The 14,393-nt window shown below is 42.1% G+C and overlaps 1 protein-coding gene across 1 annotated transcript in view; it reads right to left on the minus strand.

Moving 5' to 3' along the window:
- Positions 1-453: 453 nt before the first annotated feature.
- LOC147750922 (uncharacterized) overlaps positions 454-14,393 on the minus strand; it is a 226,309-nt gene continuing 212,369 nt past the window's right edge. The window contains exon 5 of the mRNA XM_086937336.1: positions 454-2,818. Within this exon, the coding sequence (XP_086793462.1) occupies positions 1,223-2,818 (1,596 nt within the window). The 3' untranslated portion in view covers positions 454-1,222. The remainder of the gene's footprint in view (positions 2,819-14,393) is intronic.

Below are 14,393 nucleotides of genomic sequence, written 5' to 3' on the forward strand. Positions count from 1 at the left end.
TTTTCAGCTTATATGCACAAACCTGCAAAAAAGAATCCTGTAGTTAACTTAGTTGGATGAAAACCGGCTGCAAAAATCTGCATGTCATCAGACAGTAACTGGATGAACTCTTTGTTGGAAGTGCTCACTTTTAACTTGAGAATGAATGCCCCTAGATCTGAACCTGTGGCCTGCAGGTTACACACAGACCTCTGCAAGCAGTGAGTTTCCAACTGAACATCATAATGGGATTACAACTTGTAACCTACTGTGTCGATTACAGAAATGAATTTAGGAGCGCCTCTAATAGTATGTATTAATTACTGTAATTCAAGATAAACTCATATGTGTCCTGAACAAAATGACTCTTTATGCACAGTGTCTACTTTTTATTATTTGTTTTATTGTTGCTCAATATTCAGCTCTAGACTCCAACTTCCTCTATTGAATACTGATTATATCCACAACCAACTGTTCGACATTATTTGTATTATGCAATTATTATATTACATCTTATATTAAAGTAAAATCTGGAACCAATCCATTAGCCTTTACATGTCAACACCTGTTTCGTGATACATGTTGCTTTTTCAAGGCATCCAATTAATATATTTGCACACCTTCCGGAAATCAGAACTATGCTTTAAGTAAAATGTTCACAGCACATTTGATGGGTACTTTCAGATGAAATTATAACGTCTCTTTCCATTGGAAGTGAATACACATCTCTGCAGTAGTCACTCAACCTTCTGAGTTATCTTACTGAGCCACTACAGCTCGTGACTCAACCCACCGAGGTACCTTAAACAGAATTCAATTTGCCAACTCCAGGCTAAAATGTGGTTCAGGTCTGTCTCTTGCATGCCACTAATAACATATTTGTTTCTGATTAATCGAGGTTCGGGTCATATATAGGCAGGGCACGTTTTCCTGATTCAATTTATTGGCGAGCCTATTTTTCCATTTAATAGTTTTTTTTAATGAAATCATCGAAAGTAAAAATGTAAAAAGAAGCATAATACAGATGAGCAATCCTTTCATCAGTGCCAACACCATCAGCACATTACACCCAAAGGGACATCGTATAGTATAAAAAACTGCAGGACAGCCCTGATGTAGTTATTGTTCTCATAGCTACTTTGTCTGCACAGATGTACTCCAGAGACATACCAAGAGTAGCCTATCATCTTTGCAAAGTTTTGAGATTGAGGGCTTAGGGTGGACGCAGGCGGCTCTGGATTCATCATATGAGGAGGTATCGACGTTTAAAAGACATTCCTAAACGCTTGGCCGGTATGAAGTCAGGGCTGGTCGGGGGGAAAATAACCTGTTGGTCAAACAACATTGAACCTGGAGAAGGAATGTTCAAAGTAGGTGGCAGTAGATTGAGACCCAGTGGACTGTGTTGTAAAGGTTGGTATGGCCTAAAAACAAGCCCCATGTTTAATGAACTTGTGGGCTCATTCAGAAAGCCCTGCTGTGCTGTTGGAGGAAATCTGGTAGGTGGTATTGATGTAAAGGACAGCTCTGGTGGGTAGATGCTGTCCTGGGTTTGAGGCAGAAAAGGGGGCAGCATGGTCTGCTCGCTCATGAATAGTAAAGGCCCAACTCCACTGGGCTTCTGTGGGCGAGGTGGTACACTGATGATGTAGTTCAGCTTTAGGGCTGGAGAGATTTGTATTGGTGCATTTTGTCTAGCAGGAGAGGGAGGCTGAAAGGGAAAAATATGCTGTGTTATCCTGGAAGGTTTTGTTGTTTTGAATAGCTGCAGTAACACAGAGGGTATGTGAGTGGTTTGTACTGGGGGATAGTTCACTGTGAACCCCAGATTAATGGACTTGGTAGGCTTGGTCAACTTTAACAACTGTATTAAACTGAAGCCTGTAACAGCGGTTTGCTTATGAGAAGTGATCAGTGTAACATCCTCATCGGTAGAAATTATGGTTGTGGGTGGATTATTAGCAAGAAAAACCAGCTGCATTGCCTGGGAAGGCAGGTTTGATTTAGTAACTTCCACAATAGCATAGTATGTAGAGGAGAATTCCTCTTTTACTGGGGGGTGATCCTTATGTGAGTCTTCCGTGGTAGAGGAAGTAGGAGGCGTTTTGCTAGTCGACTTAGGCTTTGGGGGGGATTCCGGGGTATAAAACAATATGCCATTGGTTTCAGTAGTTTCAGGTTGCATAGTTTTTCGAAGGCTCTTGTTAATAGGAAGGTGAGTTGCGTTGTCTGTAGCAGGCATCAGGAAATCGTATTTGCTCTCGTTCCCGCCAGGCGAGATATTTGTGGCAGCCGTGCCCTCTAGTGAAGAATTAGAAGAGTTCAGAGAATAAATTGGGACAGGCTTGGGATGCTTGTGGGCGGGGGTTAGGGGCATTTCAATGACTTGGGAGGCGGTAGTGCCTACTTCCGGGACTGTTTGTCTGGTAAGGCCAGGGATTAGCAGAATTCCCTTTTGCGTGTTCTTGATAGGATACGGCTTTGGCTCTGGGGCAAGGCGCTTGGCTGGAGACAAGGTGTCTGCATCCACATATGGGATGGAGGGTTCTGGGATGGGGGGTGGTGCAAGGCGCTTGGCTGGAGACATGGTGTCTGAAAGCACATCTGGGATGGAGGGTTCTGGGAGGGGGGGTTCTGGGAGGGGGGGTTCTGTGGTTCGGGGTGCGGTGCTGTTTTCCCTCGAGATAATATTTACAATCCAGTCTTTAAAGTCCTTAGTAGAGCTGTAGACTCCCGGTTTCCATGGCTTAGTGCAACCTTTTCCCCAGCTGGTGACTCCAATCACAAAAAAGAGGCGAGTTTCCGAATCTAGGCACATGAGTGGGCCTCCGCCGTCGCCCTGCAAAGCACAAGAAGACATTTAGCAACATAAATTCCATGTGCTAGACAAGGTAGAAGGCTCAACTCCAGAGTACAAAAGCATCTTTGCAAATAGTGAGATTTACCGACAATCTGGACCCTTTAAAAGTGTGGTAGGCTTGGGTTTGGGCCAACAGCAGAGAAGCACATGCACGCCTGGCGCATGACAGACAGCCTAGCAGTATTATCACTTCATATGTAACCTCCCCTCTAGACATTCTTCCAATTCGCCATGAGGCTAATAAAACCCCGAACATGAAAAGTTACTAAGCAGGATCAGTCAGGTAGAAGTTCAGAGGCCCCACCGGAACAGATTGGCAATTTAGGAGGAGGCGGCCTTGAGCCCAGTCCGGGCCATACATGGGCAGGTGATGTCTGAAGCAAAGACCTCTAGGAGCCCCGAGACCTCTTTCTTCATAGGTTTCATGCGCCCCACGGTAACAAAGCCTCATCCAGTCTGCTTTCACACGCGCCCTCTAATGTATGCCGATAGGTAAATATATACATTTTTGGACGTGAAAGTTTTTGTGGTGAGGCTTTGGCAGGCTCCTTCCTTCCAGGGTCTCCCACTAGCCTGTCCAAGAATCCCCAAGCTGTAAATAATGTGTAACTCCCGAACAAAACCTTCATTAACTCTACTGATGCGCCTACCTGTCCCTCGCCTTTATCTCCCGCCCCCTCCCTCCTCTTAGCTCTATGGTTGAATTCCTCCCTACAAGCCGGGCATTCGGCTAAAGCTGGCTGCCCACAGTGCACTGCTGCTGTTCGATGAGATTCTATCACTCTGGAAAGACAATTTTATACACAACGCTCGTTCTAATTCCCTCATAACGGATCCTTCATTTTTTATTTCCTAGTTTCTATACTTCATCTCTCCTATTCTACCAGAGTGCTTTGAGTTGACCTAAGAAGGGCAAAACACGCTATACAAATATATAGCATACCCTATTCAGCCTCTATGTATTAAGAAGCACATTGAAGCATAGAACTAATGCCGTGCTAGACTGTTCAAATTGTTTTGTTTTAGATTCATGCACTTTTTAGTTTAAATTGCAACGTGATAGTTTCTGTTTGACTACATCCATATTTTGAATGATATTAGTTTTTCCTTTAGCGTTTCCAGAATGTACAAATTCGTCGCATTGTTCGTTAGAAATTACTCAAAATGGTTTTACAAAATTGCTAGTCCCCGGATTTATGCTACATTGAATGCTTTTTTAAGTTTGAGTTCTGTAATTCATTTATTTTGACTTCAAGAGCTTTTCATCACCTGAATCTTGGCTGATTGCCCACATTGCCTGGGGCATCCTAAGCATTTTAGGGTTCCTGGCCCAAACATATTTTGAAGGCCTTTGTTCGGAACAGCTATGAATTTATGTTCCAATTTCAGCTGAGTCATGCGCTCTTTGGCCAAGTCACTGACAGTGCACAGGCACACTCGTCCAAATTCTAATTGTGCAAACGTCTAATATTCAGGGATAGTGAGGTATGTTTTTAATATTGTAACAGCAGCAGCTCACTAATTTTACTTCAAATAATCCATGTGACACCCTTCCATTTCTTATATATGAGGTCCTTTTTTATCTTAAAGAAACTTTTTTATGGCTGTTGCATGACACATGAACACATTTCTCTGTAAAATGTCAGTAATAGACTCTCACACATCACCCACATCAAAAATAAAATAAAGGAAAACAGTATTTAAAACAATCTTTTAAGAATTATTCAAAAACGCCAGGGCAAGATTCTTTTCAAAACAGAGTTGGCTCTATCAGGGGGCCCCCTGAAAGGCTGGGGCCCGGGCCATAGTCCACTTTGCCGATGCCTTAAAACGTCTCTGCACATTGTCCAAAAAGACCCATATACCCGTAGTTTTACTTAGGCTTTTCGTAATAGCTATTCCTGGACTCCCGCTTTTACTTAGCACTCTTCCCTGCTAACCTCTCTGCGTTTCTTGTCCCTCCTTTCAGCAACAGGTTGCAGGTATTTTGCGTATGAGACAGACAGACAGACAGACAGACAGACAGACAGACAGACAGACAGATAGATAGATAGATAGATAGATAGATAGATAGATAGATAGATAGATAGATAGATAGATAGATAGATAGATAGATAGATAGATAGATAGATAGATACTTGTAATAAGGCAGATGGTATATCCGTTACGTTTGTGACAAAGTAACCCATTCACCAAACTCTAAATCAGGCCCTAAAGTCATTTTGCTTCAGAATGTGAACCGAATTTGGTGCTTACTTTGTGTCAAGTGCTATTTTGCACCTAAAAGTGATTTTTCTCTTAAATGTGTTTTCGTGCTCATAAAGGTTTCCCACACTTTTGCTGAAGGTGTAGGCAGGGTGGTTTTGCACCTCTGTGGGCTGACAATCAAATGTGATTTCATACTGATGCACAACTTATACCTGATTTGACATCTTACTAATGCACTTTTGGTTTGTGCTGAGTGAGTTTTCATCACACTAGTTCTGACGTTGGACCATTGGTAATTTTCCACCTAAATGTGATTTTGCTCCTTGAATTGTTTCCATAATTACACCTAAATGTGATTTTGAATGTTAAGTTGTTTCCATAAATCTGAGGATGATCCATTAAAAGGAATTGTGCGTTTAAATGTATTTTCTCTCTTAAAGATATTTACATAATCCCGATGATACTCCGAGCGGATAGTGCTCATCCAGTGTCAGTGATTTGGGGGATCCCTTATGGAGAAATGATAAGAAATAGGAGGAATTGTAGCAAGGATGAGGTCTTCAACATTGAACTAGATCAACTACAAAACAGGTTACAGCAGAGGGGTTACAGTCAGCAGGACTTATTGAAAGCAAGAGGAAGGGTAATGAATGTTAAAAGACAGTCTACCCTAGAACAAAAACAGAAAGATCATTCGAGGGAACGACTAGCATTTGTTACCACATATAGTGCACAGGAAGATAACATTTTTAAAGCTTTGGGAAAAAAATGGAATTTGTGAAAAGGGGTACCAGGTTTGATGCACCTCATAAAGGACAAACCTGAGGTAACCTTCAGGAGAAGTCCAACAATCAAGCAGATGGTCACGAGAAACTATTTGGACCTATTGCTATTAGGGATTCAAACTGGCTTCCGAAACCAACAAATGGATTTTATGTGTGTGGATCATGCAATATATGCATTGTAAGATTGAATAAGATTAAGGTTTTTTCTTATAACACGAAACACACATACATGATTATGGAGTTTATCAACTGTAATAGCATAGGTGTAGTTTACACTATCTTATGTGAATGCAACAAAGTGTACATTGGCAGCACGAAACTGATGCTTAACCTGAAGATACTGGAACACAAAAGAACTATCACTAATCGAGATAATAGATCACTGTTCTATCAGCATATTAGAGATAATCATAATATGCTGAACAAGATCAAGTTTCATGGTATTCAGAAGATTATCCCTAGAAAACGAGGAGGAGATTGGGAACTGAATATCAGGCAGCAGGAGGCCAGATGAATCAGCAGGTGTAGGACTGTGATGGCAGGATTGAATAGTGATACTGAGCTTCATTATTTTCTTTAATTCAAGGACTTTTATGTAATAAGGGTTTGGTGATTGTATACATATCTAACTGTAGCTGATGTTAGGTTTCAATAATCTTGATCACTAGGTGCTAGGCTTCTGAATGACATCACAATTTTTGGATGTGACACTAGCATTGGCCCAATTTGATTTTGATTTGGTGAATTTAGCCATGACTTCTGAGAATTGGAGAGTGTTTCATAGTTGTAGAATCGTTTTCTCACCTGTCATGAAGGTGAACTTGTAATACTTGCTTAAACTCCATATTATAAGATTATCTACATGCTTAATAGTGGTTTAATATATTCAAAGGAGATGATGATATGCATACCACGTGATGGTTAATGGTTACAGAAATATTTTGCTATTTGCGTCGTATAATAATGATGGAGTGCATGTCTTATTTTCCGACATGTATTTTCTTGATTCAAACATTTTTTAATACTGTGTCGAGGTCTGCACTAATATCCCTATTCCGTCCAATATTCCTCATGGCGAATGAATTACAATGCCAAGTGGAGTAATTTAACTAATGATGCTTAGATTATTTAGGAGATTAACAACATAGTTTCTACGTGGCGATTAAACAGGCGTTTATATTTGTGGTGTTATGATAGATTCAGCCCGTCAGGATATTGAGTTAAATGTAGACCGCATTACGGGCGAGAATGATATTTTGTTACATTGCCAAGGTACACACTTAGGCCCAGATGCATCAAGCTAAAATACGCTCGCAAAGGGGCAGATTCTGAGAATCTGCCCCTTTGCGACCGGTATTTTTGCATTTGGGATGCATCATCCGAAATGCAAAAATCGCAAATTAGGAAATTGCAAAATTGCGATTCCTTGCATTTGAGGAATCTCAAATTGAGAGTCCTTAAATGCAATGCATTAAAGTTTAAAAATAGGGATTTCGCTAATAGGGCTCGCAAATTACCATGAAGTTGAACTTCATGGTAATTTGCAAAAACTTTGAAAAATGCACTAAAGTGCATTTTTCAAAGTTTCATGTTGCGCACACACATGCCCTAAGGGCATGTGTGGGTGCAACATATGTGCACAGATACATTTCAGGGGTGCAACAGGGTGTCCTTTGGACACCCTTGTACCCTTGAAATAGCATTCTCAATTTGCAATTCGCTAATTGCGATTCGCAAATTGAGAATGTCTTCCCATTCATTCCTATGGGCCTCTAGGCCCATTGGAATGAATGGGGAGGTATTCTTTAATTGCGAGTCGCAATTTGCGAGTCGCAATTAAGCAATTTTAAGAAATCACTATTTTTTTTGTGATTTCTTCATGCATTGCATTTTGCTATTCCTTAATAGTGAATCGTTATTTTTCGCTATTAAGGAATAGCAAATTAGGTTCTTGATGCATCTGGGGGTTACGCTCTTTTTTCCTCTTTGTTGAAGATAATATATGGAGGAGATATTTCTTAATAACATCGGGTTCACGGAACTCGTATAGGTCTAACGCACACGAGTAGGAATCACGGCAGCGGGACAACTATTTGCACAGTTATAAACAATGATGCGGCTGGTTAATCTCTATCTAATTCTTACGGGCTTTCGGACTTTGCTACCAGCTGATTGGTCTAACAAACTATTTCTGGTTAGGAAGGAAACAGTCATTGTTGGATAGCGGACCAGAGAGGAGACTGTAGATGTGAAAATTTGAAAGCATGGTGATTGGCTAATTCAACTTGGCAGGAAGCGGAGCCTTTTACATTTGCCTGATAGGTTGAGGGCGTAGCGGACCATAAAGGGCACAACCTGGGACAGTAATTAGGCAGTAATTAGCTGAATCGTGATTGGCGGATGGGAGAATTTAATGCGACTGCGGTGAAGGCAGCGGTGCATAGTGGATTTATCATGACCTACAGTCGCCAGTCCTGGATTTTCGACTTAATACAACACGCTTGACAAGGTGAGACTTTGAGATAGGGATTGAGGTTGAAATTATTTTTGTAATCAGACACTAGGCACTTAGTTGGCTATTTTCTATATTGCAGAATTTTGAGTTTTTTGTGAAGATATCGCTATGGTACTGAAAGATAATTAGTAACAGGACGTTTTTCTGATTGGTGAGATTTTTCACTTTTTCATAAGTCTTATCATGCTGTTACTGAATCCATGTTATTCTTGGCATTAAGGTTCAGCATAGGTCCACAGAATGAGAGTGGTGGGTAAGGACTGGTATATTCCCACTGTGATATACAGGACTTCATGCAATTGAAGCAAGGAATTGCAGATTTTGATAGGGAAGGGTTCACACCCTTCTAATAACACCCCATCATTATTTGAGACCACATTTTTTACATTATTCATATTTTTCAATTTTACTTTGATAGGTGGTTTGAATAGAAAGATCCCGGTATATGGGGAGTGCGGTGATGAATAGACATCCTTTGAATTCAAGTAGGATTCAGTCAGCAGCAGATATGAGCTGTACATTTTGATGAGGTATGTTCTCATACTTATACTTTTTATTTACATGCAATCACGAAGTAGGTTCTGTGTAGGAATACGGAATGTCATGTAGAGGGTGGTGGATTCGATCTTATTTATAATTTTTAATGAACTCTTCTGTTTTTCTATTGTACATGTTAGAATGGAATATAGGCAGGATAATTGTGAGCTTGTGGCAATTTGTGCAATTAAATTTAATTGCCACTGTGGATTGTTTCAATGTATTTAAAACTTGTATATGTGTTTATCAGATTTTGTATAATCATTACTGAATTATGATTTTTTGTTGTTTTATTATTTCACAGCCCTGATGATGTCTTAGAAGGACGAAACACGTAGGCTGTTTTGAGTTGTGATTTTTCGCGGACAAGGAAGCATAGATTTGCATGGAATATTTCTTCAAATTTACTTTGGATTGGACACTTTCTCTGTTGGAAATTCTTTGAGTTTGAAAAAGATTTTGAATAAAAAAAAATCATGGACTACAGTACTGGACTGAGGAGTTTATGGTGAATTTGGCGCTCCTTCCACCCATCTTTGGGCTAGATGTAGGTGGCTAAATACCGGACGGTAAAGCCGAAATTCGGTAAAATTCGGCTTTACCGACTGGTATTTAGCCCTGTGCGATGTATGTATTACAGAATACCATTGGTAATAACAAATCGGTAAATCCAAGGGAAATAGTTACCGATTCCTTATTTACCGATCGGTGAACACCGAAACAAAAAATACTGAATCGGTAAATAAGGAATCGGTAAAAAAAAATCAGAATTACGATGTACAAAATTCGGTAATACGGAACTTTGTCCAAAATCGATATTAACGAATCGTTAGTTACCACTGATCCAGAGCAGGTGGTAATCAGGTGCAGTGCATAAAAACAGCCCCAAAATGCAACAGTATGAATACAATGGCAGCCCTCTACGTCATAGCAAGGCGACTACGTTTTGAGAGCAGCAGGAGTGAGGTTTTGGAGACGGGAAGAGTGTGTGTACAGACTGCTTGTCACACTGTTCCAAATGACTGAGCCAGAAATCCATGACAGGTACAGGCTACACCCACACACCATCCTTGACCTGATACGGGAACTGGAACCATATCTTGAGCATCAGACACCATGGGCGCATGCAATACCCACCCATGTACAGGTGCTCTGTTGTCTGCACCTCCTGGCATCAGGAAGTTACCAGGGTGTGATAGCCGCAGCAGGTGGTGTGTCACAGAGCTGCCTATCCCGTTTTTTCAACACCTTCCTGGACGCCATGATGGACATAATGCATCATTACATAAGCTTCCCCAGCTCACAGGCGGAGCTGCAGAAGACAAAGCTGGATTTCTACCAAAAGGCACAGTTCCCACACGTAATAGGCTGCATCGATGGGACCCACATACCAATCTGCCCACCAGCAGCTACAGAATACATTTACAGCAACAGCAAATCCACTCACCCCATCAACGTGCAGGTGATATGTGATGCAAACTTCATCATCACTGACATTGTTGCTAAATTCCCAGGGAGTACCCACGACTCCTACATATTCAGGAACAGTGGTATTTATACACGTCTGGCTGCTGGTGAATTCGGAGAAGGATACCTACTAGGTAAATCAATGTGATACCTTAAATTCACCAATTGGTGACACAAAATAATGGCACTTTCTTTTACATTTAGGTGACAGCGCATATGCCCTCCAGTCTTTCCTACTAACCCATCCACCCCAAGGGAGAGGAGATACAATGTGGCACATAAGAGCACACGCAACGTTGTGGAGCGCACCTTTGGACTGCTAAAAAGCAGGTTCCGTTGCCTCCACAAAAGTGGAGGTGCACGTCAGTACCCCCCATCATCTGCTGCAAAATAATAGCAGCATGTGCAATGCTACATAACCTTGCCACAAAGAAAGGAACAGCAGTGGAACTAACTGACTCTGAGGACGAGGGCGAAGACAATCCACAGCCAGAGCCCAGCACAGCTGGTGTGGAAGCATCACCGGATGGGAGACACAGACGGGCTGAGATAACTTGCAACTATTTCTGAGTGAGTAAGGAGACATAGCCAGTTACTGTATTTGTGTGATGGTGTTTAATAAGCATACCATCAAGATCAAAACCAGTGTCCATACAGACATGGGTTACATCACCCATCACGTGAGTCCCGAATCCTAGTTGGCTCTATTTCCTGCTCCCACGTGCTGCACTGCCACGTTCCTTGGCCCCACTGTCTGAACTGCCAGTATGTCCCTGGGCAGTGCTGTGGCGTTCACTGGGCCTCCTGCTCTCGGTGGGAGAGAGCGTAATGCTAATACAGCTAGTAGGCTCCTCACTGTCCCCCCCTCTGTCGTACTGGCCACCTTCTTGGTCTGCAGCAGTTCCAGTGCTGAGGTCATTGTCACCATCCCCCTAGCCACATCCATACTACAATGTGCCATCTCCTCCTGCATGGCTATTGACCGTCTGCACATGAGGGAGGTAGCAGTGGACAGCCGGTTCACTGCCTTGGAATATATGCATCAAGTCTCTGCCTCTCCCTGCAGAGCTGCCTCACAGCCGACGCCACGTCACTCATGCATTTGCGCGTTCATGTGTGATATCTCCCTATGCATTGACCGCATCACCCTCCATTGCAGGCGCTGGACCGTCAGTATGTTGCCTTCCAGCCCAGCAAACACACTGTCACCTTGCTCCGAGATTTGAGGACTGGTTGGTTTTACCCTGCGGCATCTGGAGGATGTGTGGGCGTGCTCTGAAGGTGTCTCAGACCTTTCCATGTTGCCGTCCTCAGCCACTGGTGACTGTTGGCCTTCTGTGCCCTCCTCCTCCGACACCTTCATCTGCTGGAGGGTGGCCACGGCATGCCTCCTGCCTGACTGTGGTGGTGGTGGTGTTGATTGTGGCAGTGGGGATGGAGTTGGTGGTGATGGCGGTATTGTCTGGAGCTGAGGTGATGGTGGGGATGGAGAAGTTATTGGTGGTGGTGCGGTGGTAGTGTGCCCTGCAGGCGACTGCTCCTCCTCCTGTTGTCTTCCCTCTGGCTTGGGTGCCTTCCCTCTGCTCCCCTCTGGTGCACTGCGAGATGTCTCGCCTGTAATGACAGAATGTAGATATACTCACTTATCTGGCAGCATTTTCATTGCATTAAACATTATGCCTGCCAATCACACTGACTGTCCTCTGCTTGCTAATTGCTGTCACATGCTTTTGGGTTTGCTAGACTGACTGTTCTGAACATGTGTTTCCTGAGACTTCATCTCCCACGATGCATTGCAGGGTATGTGTAAAACATGGACTGGAGTAGGAGTCCCTATGCCTCTCTGGGGATTGGGGTTGGGGAGGGGGAAGCACAGTATGCTGGGCATGCATCTTACCTTGTTTTCTGACAGCTCTGCCAAAGCTGTCAGCGTCTCCTAAGCCGCTCACAATCTCCGGCTGGAGGGTGGACTCTACCATGAGTTCCAGTGCTGTTGGTGCAGGTGCTCTGCTCCTCCCTCCACCAGTTTTGCTGGCCTGTCTCTGCCTCTCCGCCATCCTTGCCTTCGCTATCTTCCTCCGGTCATACCACCTTTTCTTAATGTCCTCAATGGAGTGCTGGGTGGCACCAATGGCATTTATTTTGCTCTGGATCCCAAGCCAGATCTGTCTCTTCTGCGACTCTGGCACACGGAGGGACTGCTTGCCAAAAAGCTTTTCATGGTCCTTGCTGACGTCTTCGATGAGGACCTCCAGCTCCTATTCACTAAACGTCATCTTCCTTTTTCTTTCTGCTCCCTCCTTCTCTCTCTCCTGGTTTGCCATTTTCCAAAGTTGGTTGTTTTTTTTTGGTGAAAATGAGAGGCTGTTTGCTCCTGGCTCCTCGGCTCAGCTACCTGTGTCACAGTCAGCTCCAGGTTCAGTGCAGCTGCCTGGGTGTGGCCACGTTCTGTTTGAGAGGTAATTGGGATGCACAGGATTGGATGATTCATCAAATTCCGAATTTTAGAATTACCAATTCGGTATTTACCGATTCGGTATTGAATTCGGTATTTACGAATCGGTATTGGGGTTTCAGATTTTTTTAAATTTACCGATACCTTCCGATTCTGTATTTTTTACCGATTATTACCGTTTTGGTAATTTTTACCGAATCTTTACGTGCATCGGAGATACCGATTCCTTAATACCGTTTACCTACATCTGGACTTTTATGCTTAGCACTCTTCCCTGCTAACTTCTCTACGTGTCTTGCCCCTTCTTTCAGCAACAGGTTGCAGGGATTTTGCGTATGAGACAGACAGATAACTGGATAGATAGATAGATAGATAGATAGATAGATAGATAGATAGATAGATAGATAGATAGATAGATAGATAGATAGATAGATAGATAGATAGATAGATAGATAGATAGATAGATAGATAGATAGATAGATAGATAGATAGACACTTGATGGTATATCCTTTACGTTTGTGACGAAGCAACGCATTCACCAAACTCTAAATCAGGCCCTAAAGTCATTTTGCTTCAGAATGTGAACCGACTTTGGTGCTTACTTTGTGTCAAGTGCTATTTAGCACCTAAAGTGATTTTTCTCTTAAATGTGTTTTCGTGCTCATAAAGGTTTCCCACACTTTTGCTGAAGGTGTAGGCAGGGTGGTTTTGCACCACTGTGGGCTGACAATCAAATGTGATTTCATACTGATGTACAACTTATATCTGATTTGACATCTTACTAATGCACTTTTGATTTGTATTTGAGTGAGTTTTAATCACACTAGTTCTGACTTTGGACCATTGGTAATTTTCCACCTAAATGTGATTTTGCTTCTTGAGTTGTTTCCATAATTACACCTAAATGTGATTTTGCTCGTTATGTTGTTTCCATAAATCTTAGGATGTTCCTTTATAAGGAATTGTGCGTCTAAATGTATTTTCTCTCTTAAAGATATTTACATAATCCCGATAATATTGCATCAAAGGTCCAACCAACTCTTCTACAGATACATAAAAACATCTGAGTCAAAAAAGTATTCAAGAAAAAAAAACTATCAAAGTAAAAAATATTTCCAAATCGACAACAACAATATTTAATTCAGCTTTTGTAAAAATAAAAATAAAAGTCTAATCTACAAAGTATCTTCTTAGACGCCATATCTGTAGAACATCTGCTGTAAGATACACTGTTTCAATAAAATAAACATAATAAAAAATGAAAATAAATAGAAGGTAAAAAGGGAACACCAAAATAACATCACGTCCATCCCTGATCTACCCTTAACAATTAATCACAACTGTATCTATGCCTAACTGCGGACTTAAAAAGACTTAGAACATGGAATACAGTAGTCTCTGAAAGCATTGATAAAAAATTTAAGCGGAACGCACTAGTCTAAAATATGCCTTTTTTAAAATAGGGATAATGTAGGTCTTCCTCTGTAGTTCATAAAAACCACAAAATATTAAAAAGTGGAGCATATTCTGTGGAGACTTGTCGCAGTCACAGAGCAACAGATGCTGACCTTCACTCTGCCCATGTG

The sequence above is a fragment of the Lissotriton vulgaris genome, chromosome 1_1 (assembly GCF_964263255.1).
Source record: "Lissotriton vulgaris chromosome 1_1, aLisVul1.2, whole genome shotgun sequence".
NCBI lineage: Eukaryota > Metazoa > Chordata > Amphibia > Caudata > Salamandridae > Lissotriton > Lissotriton vulgaris.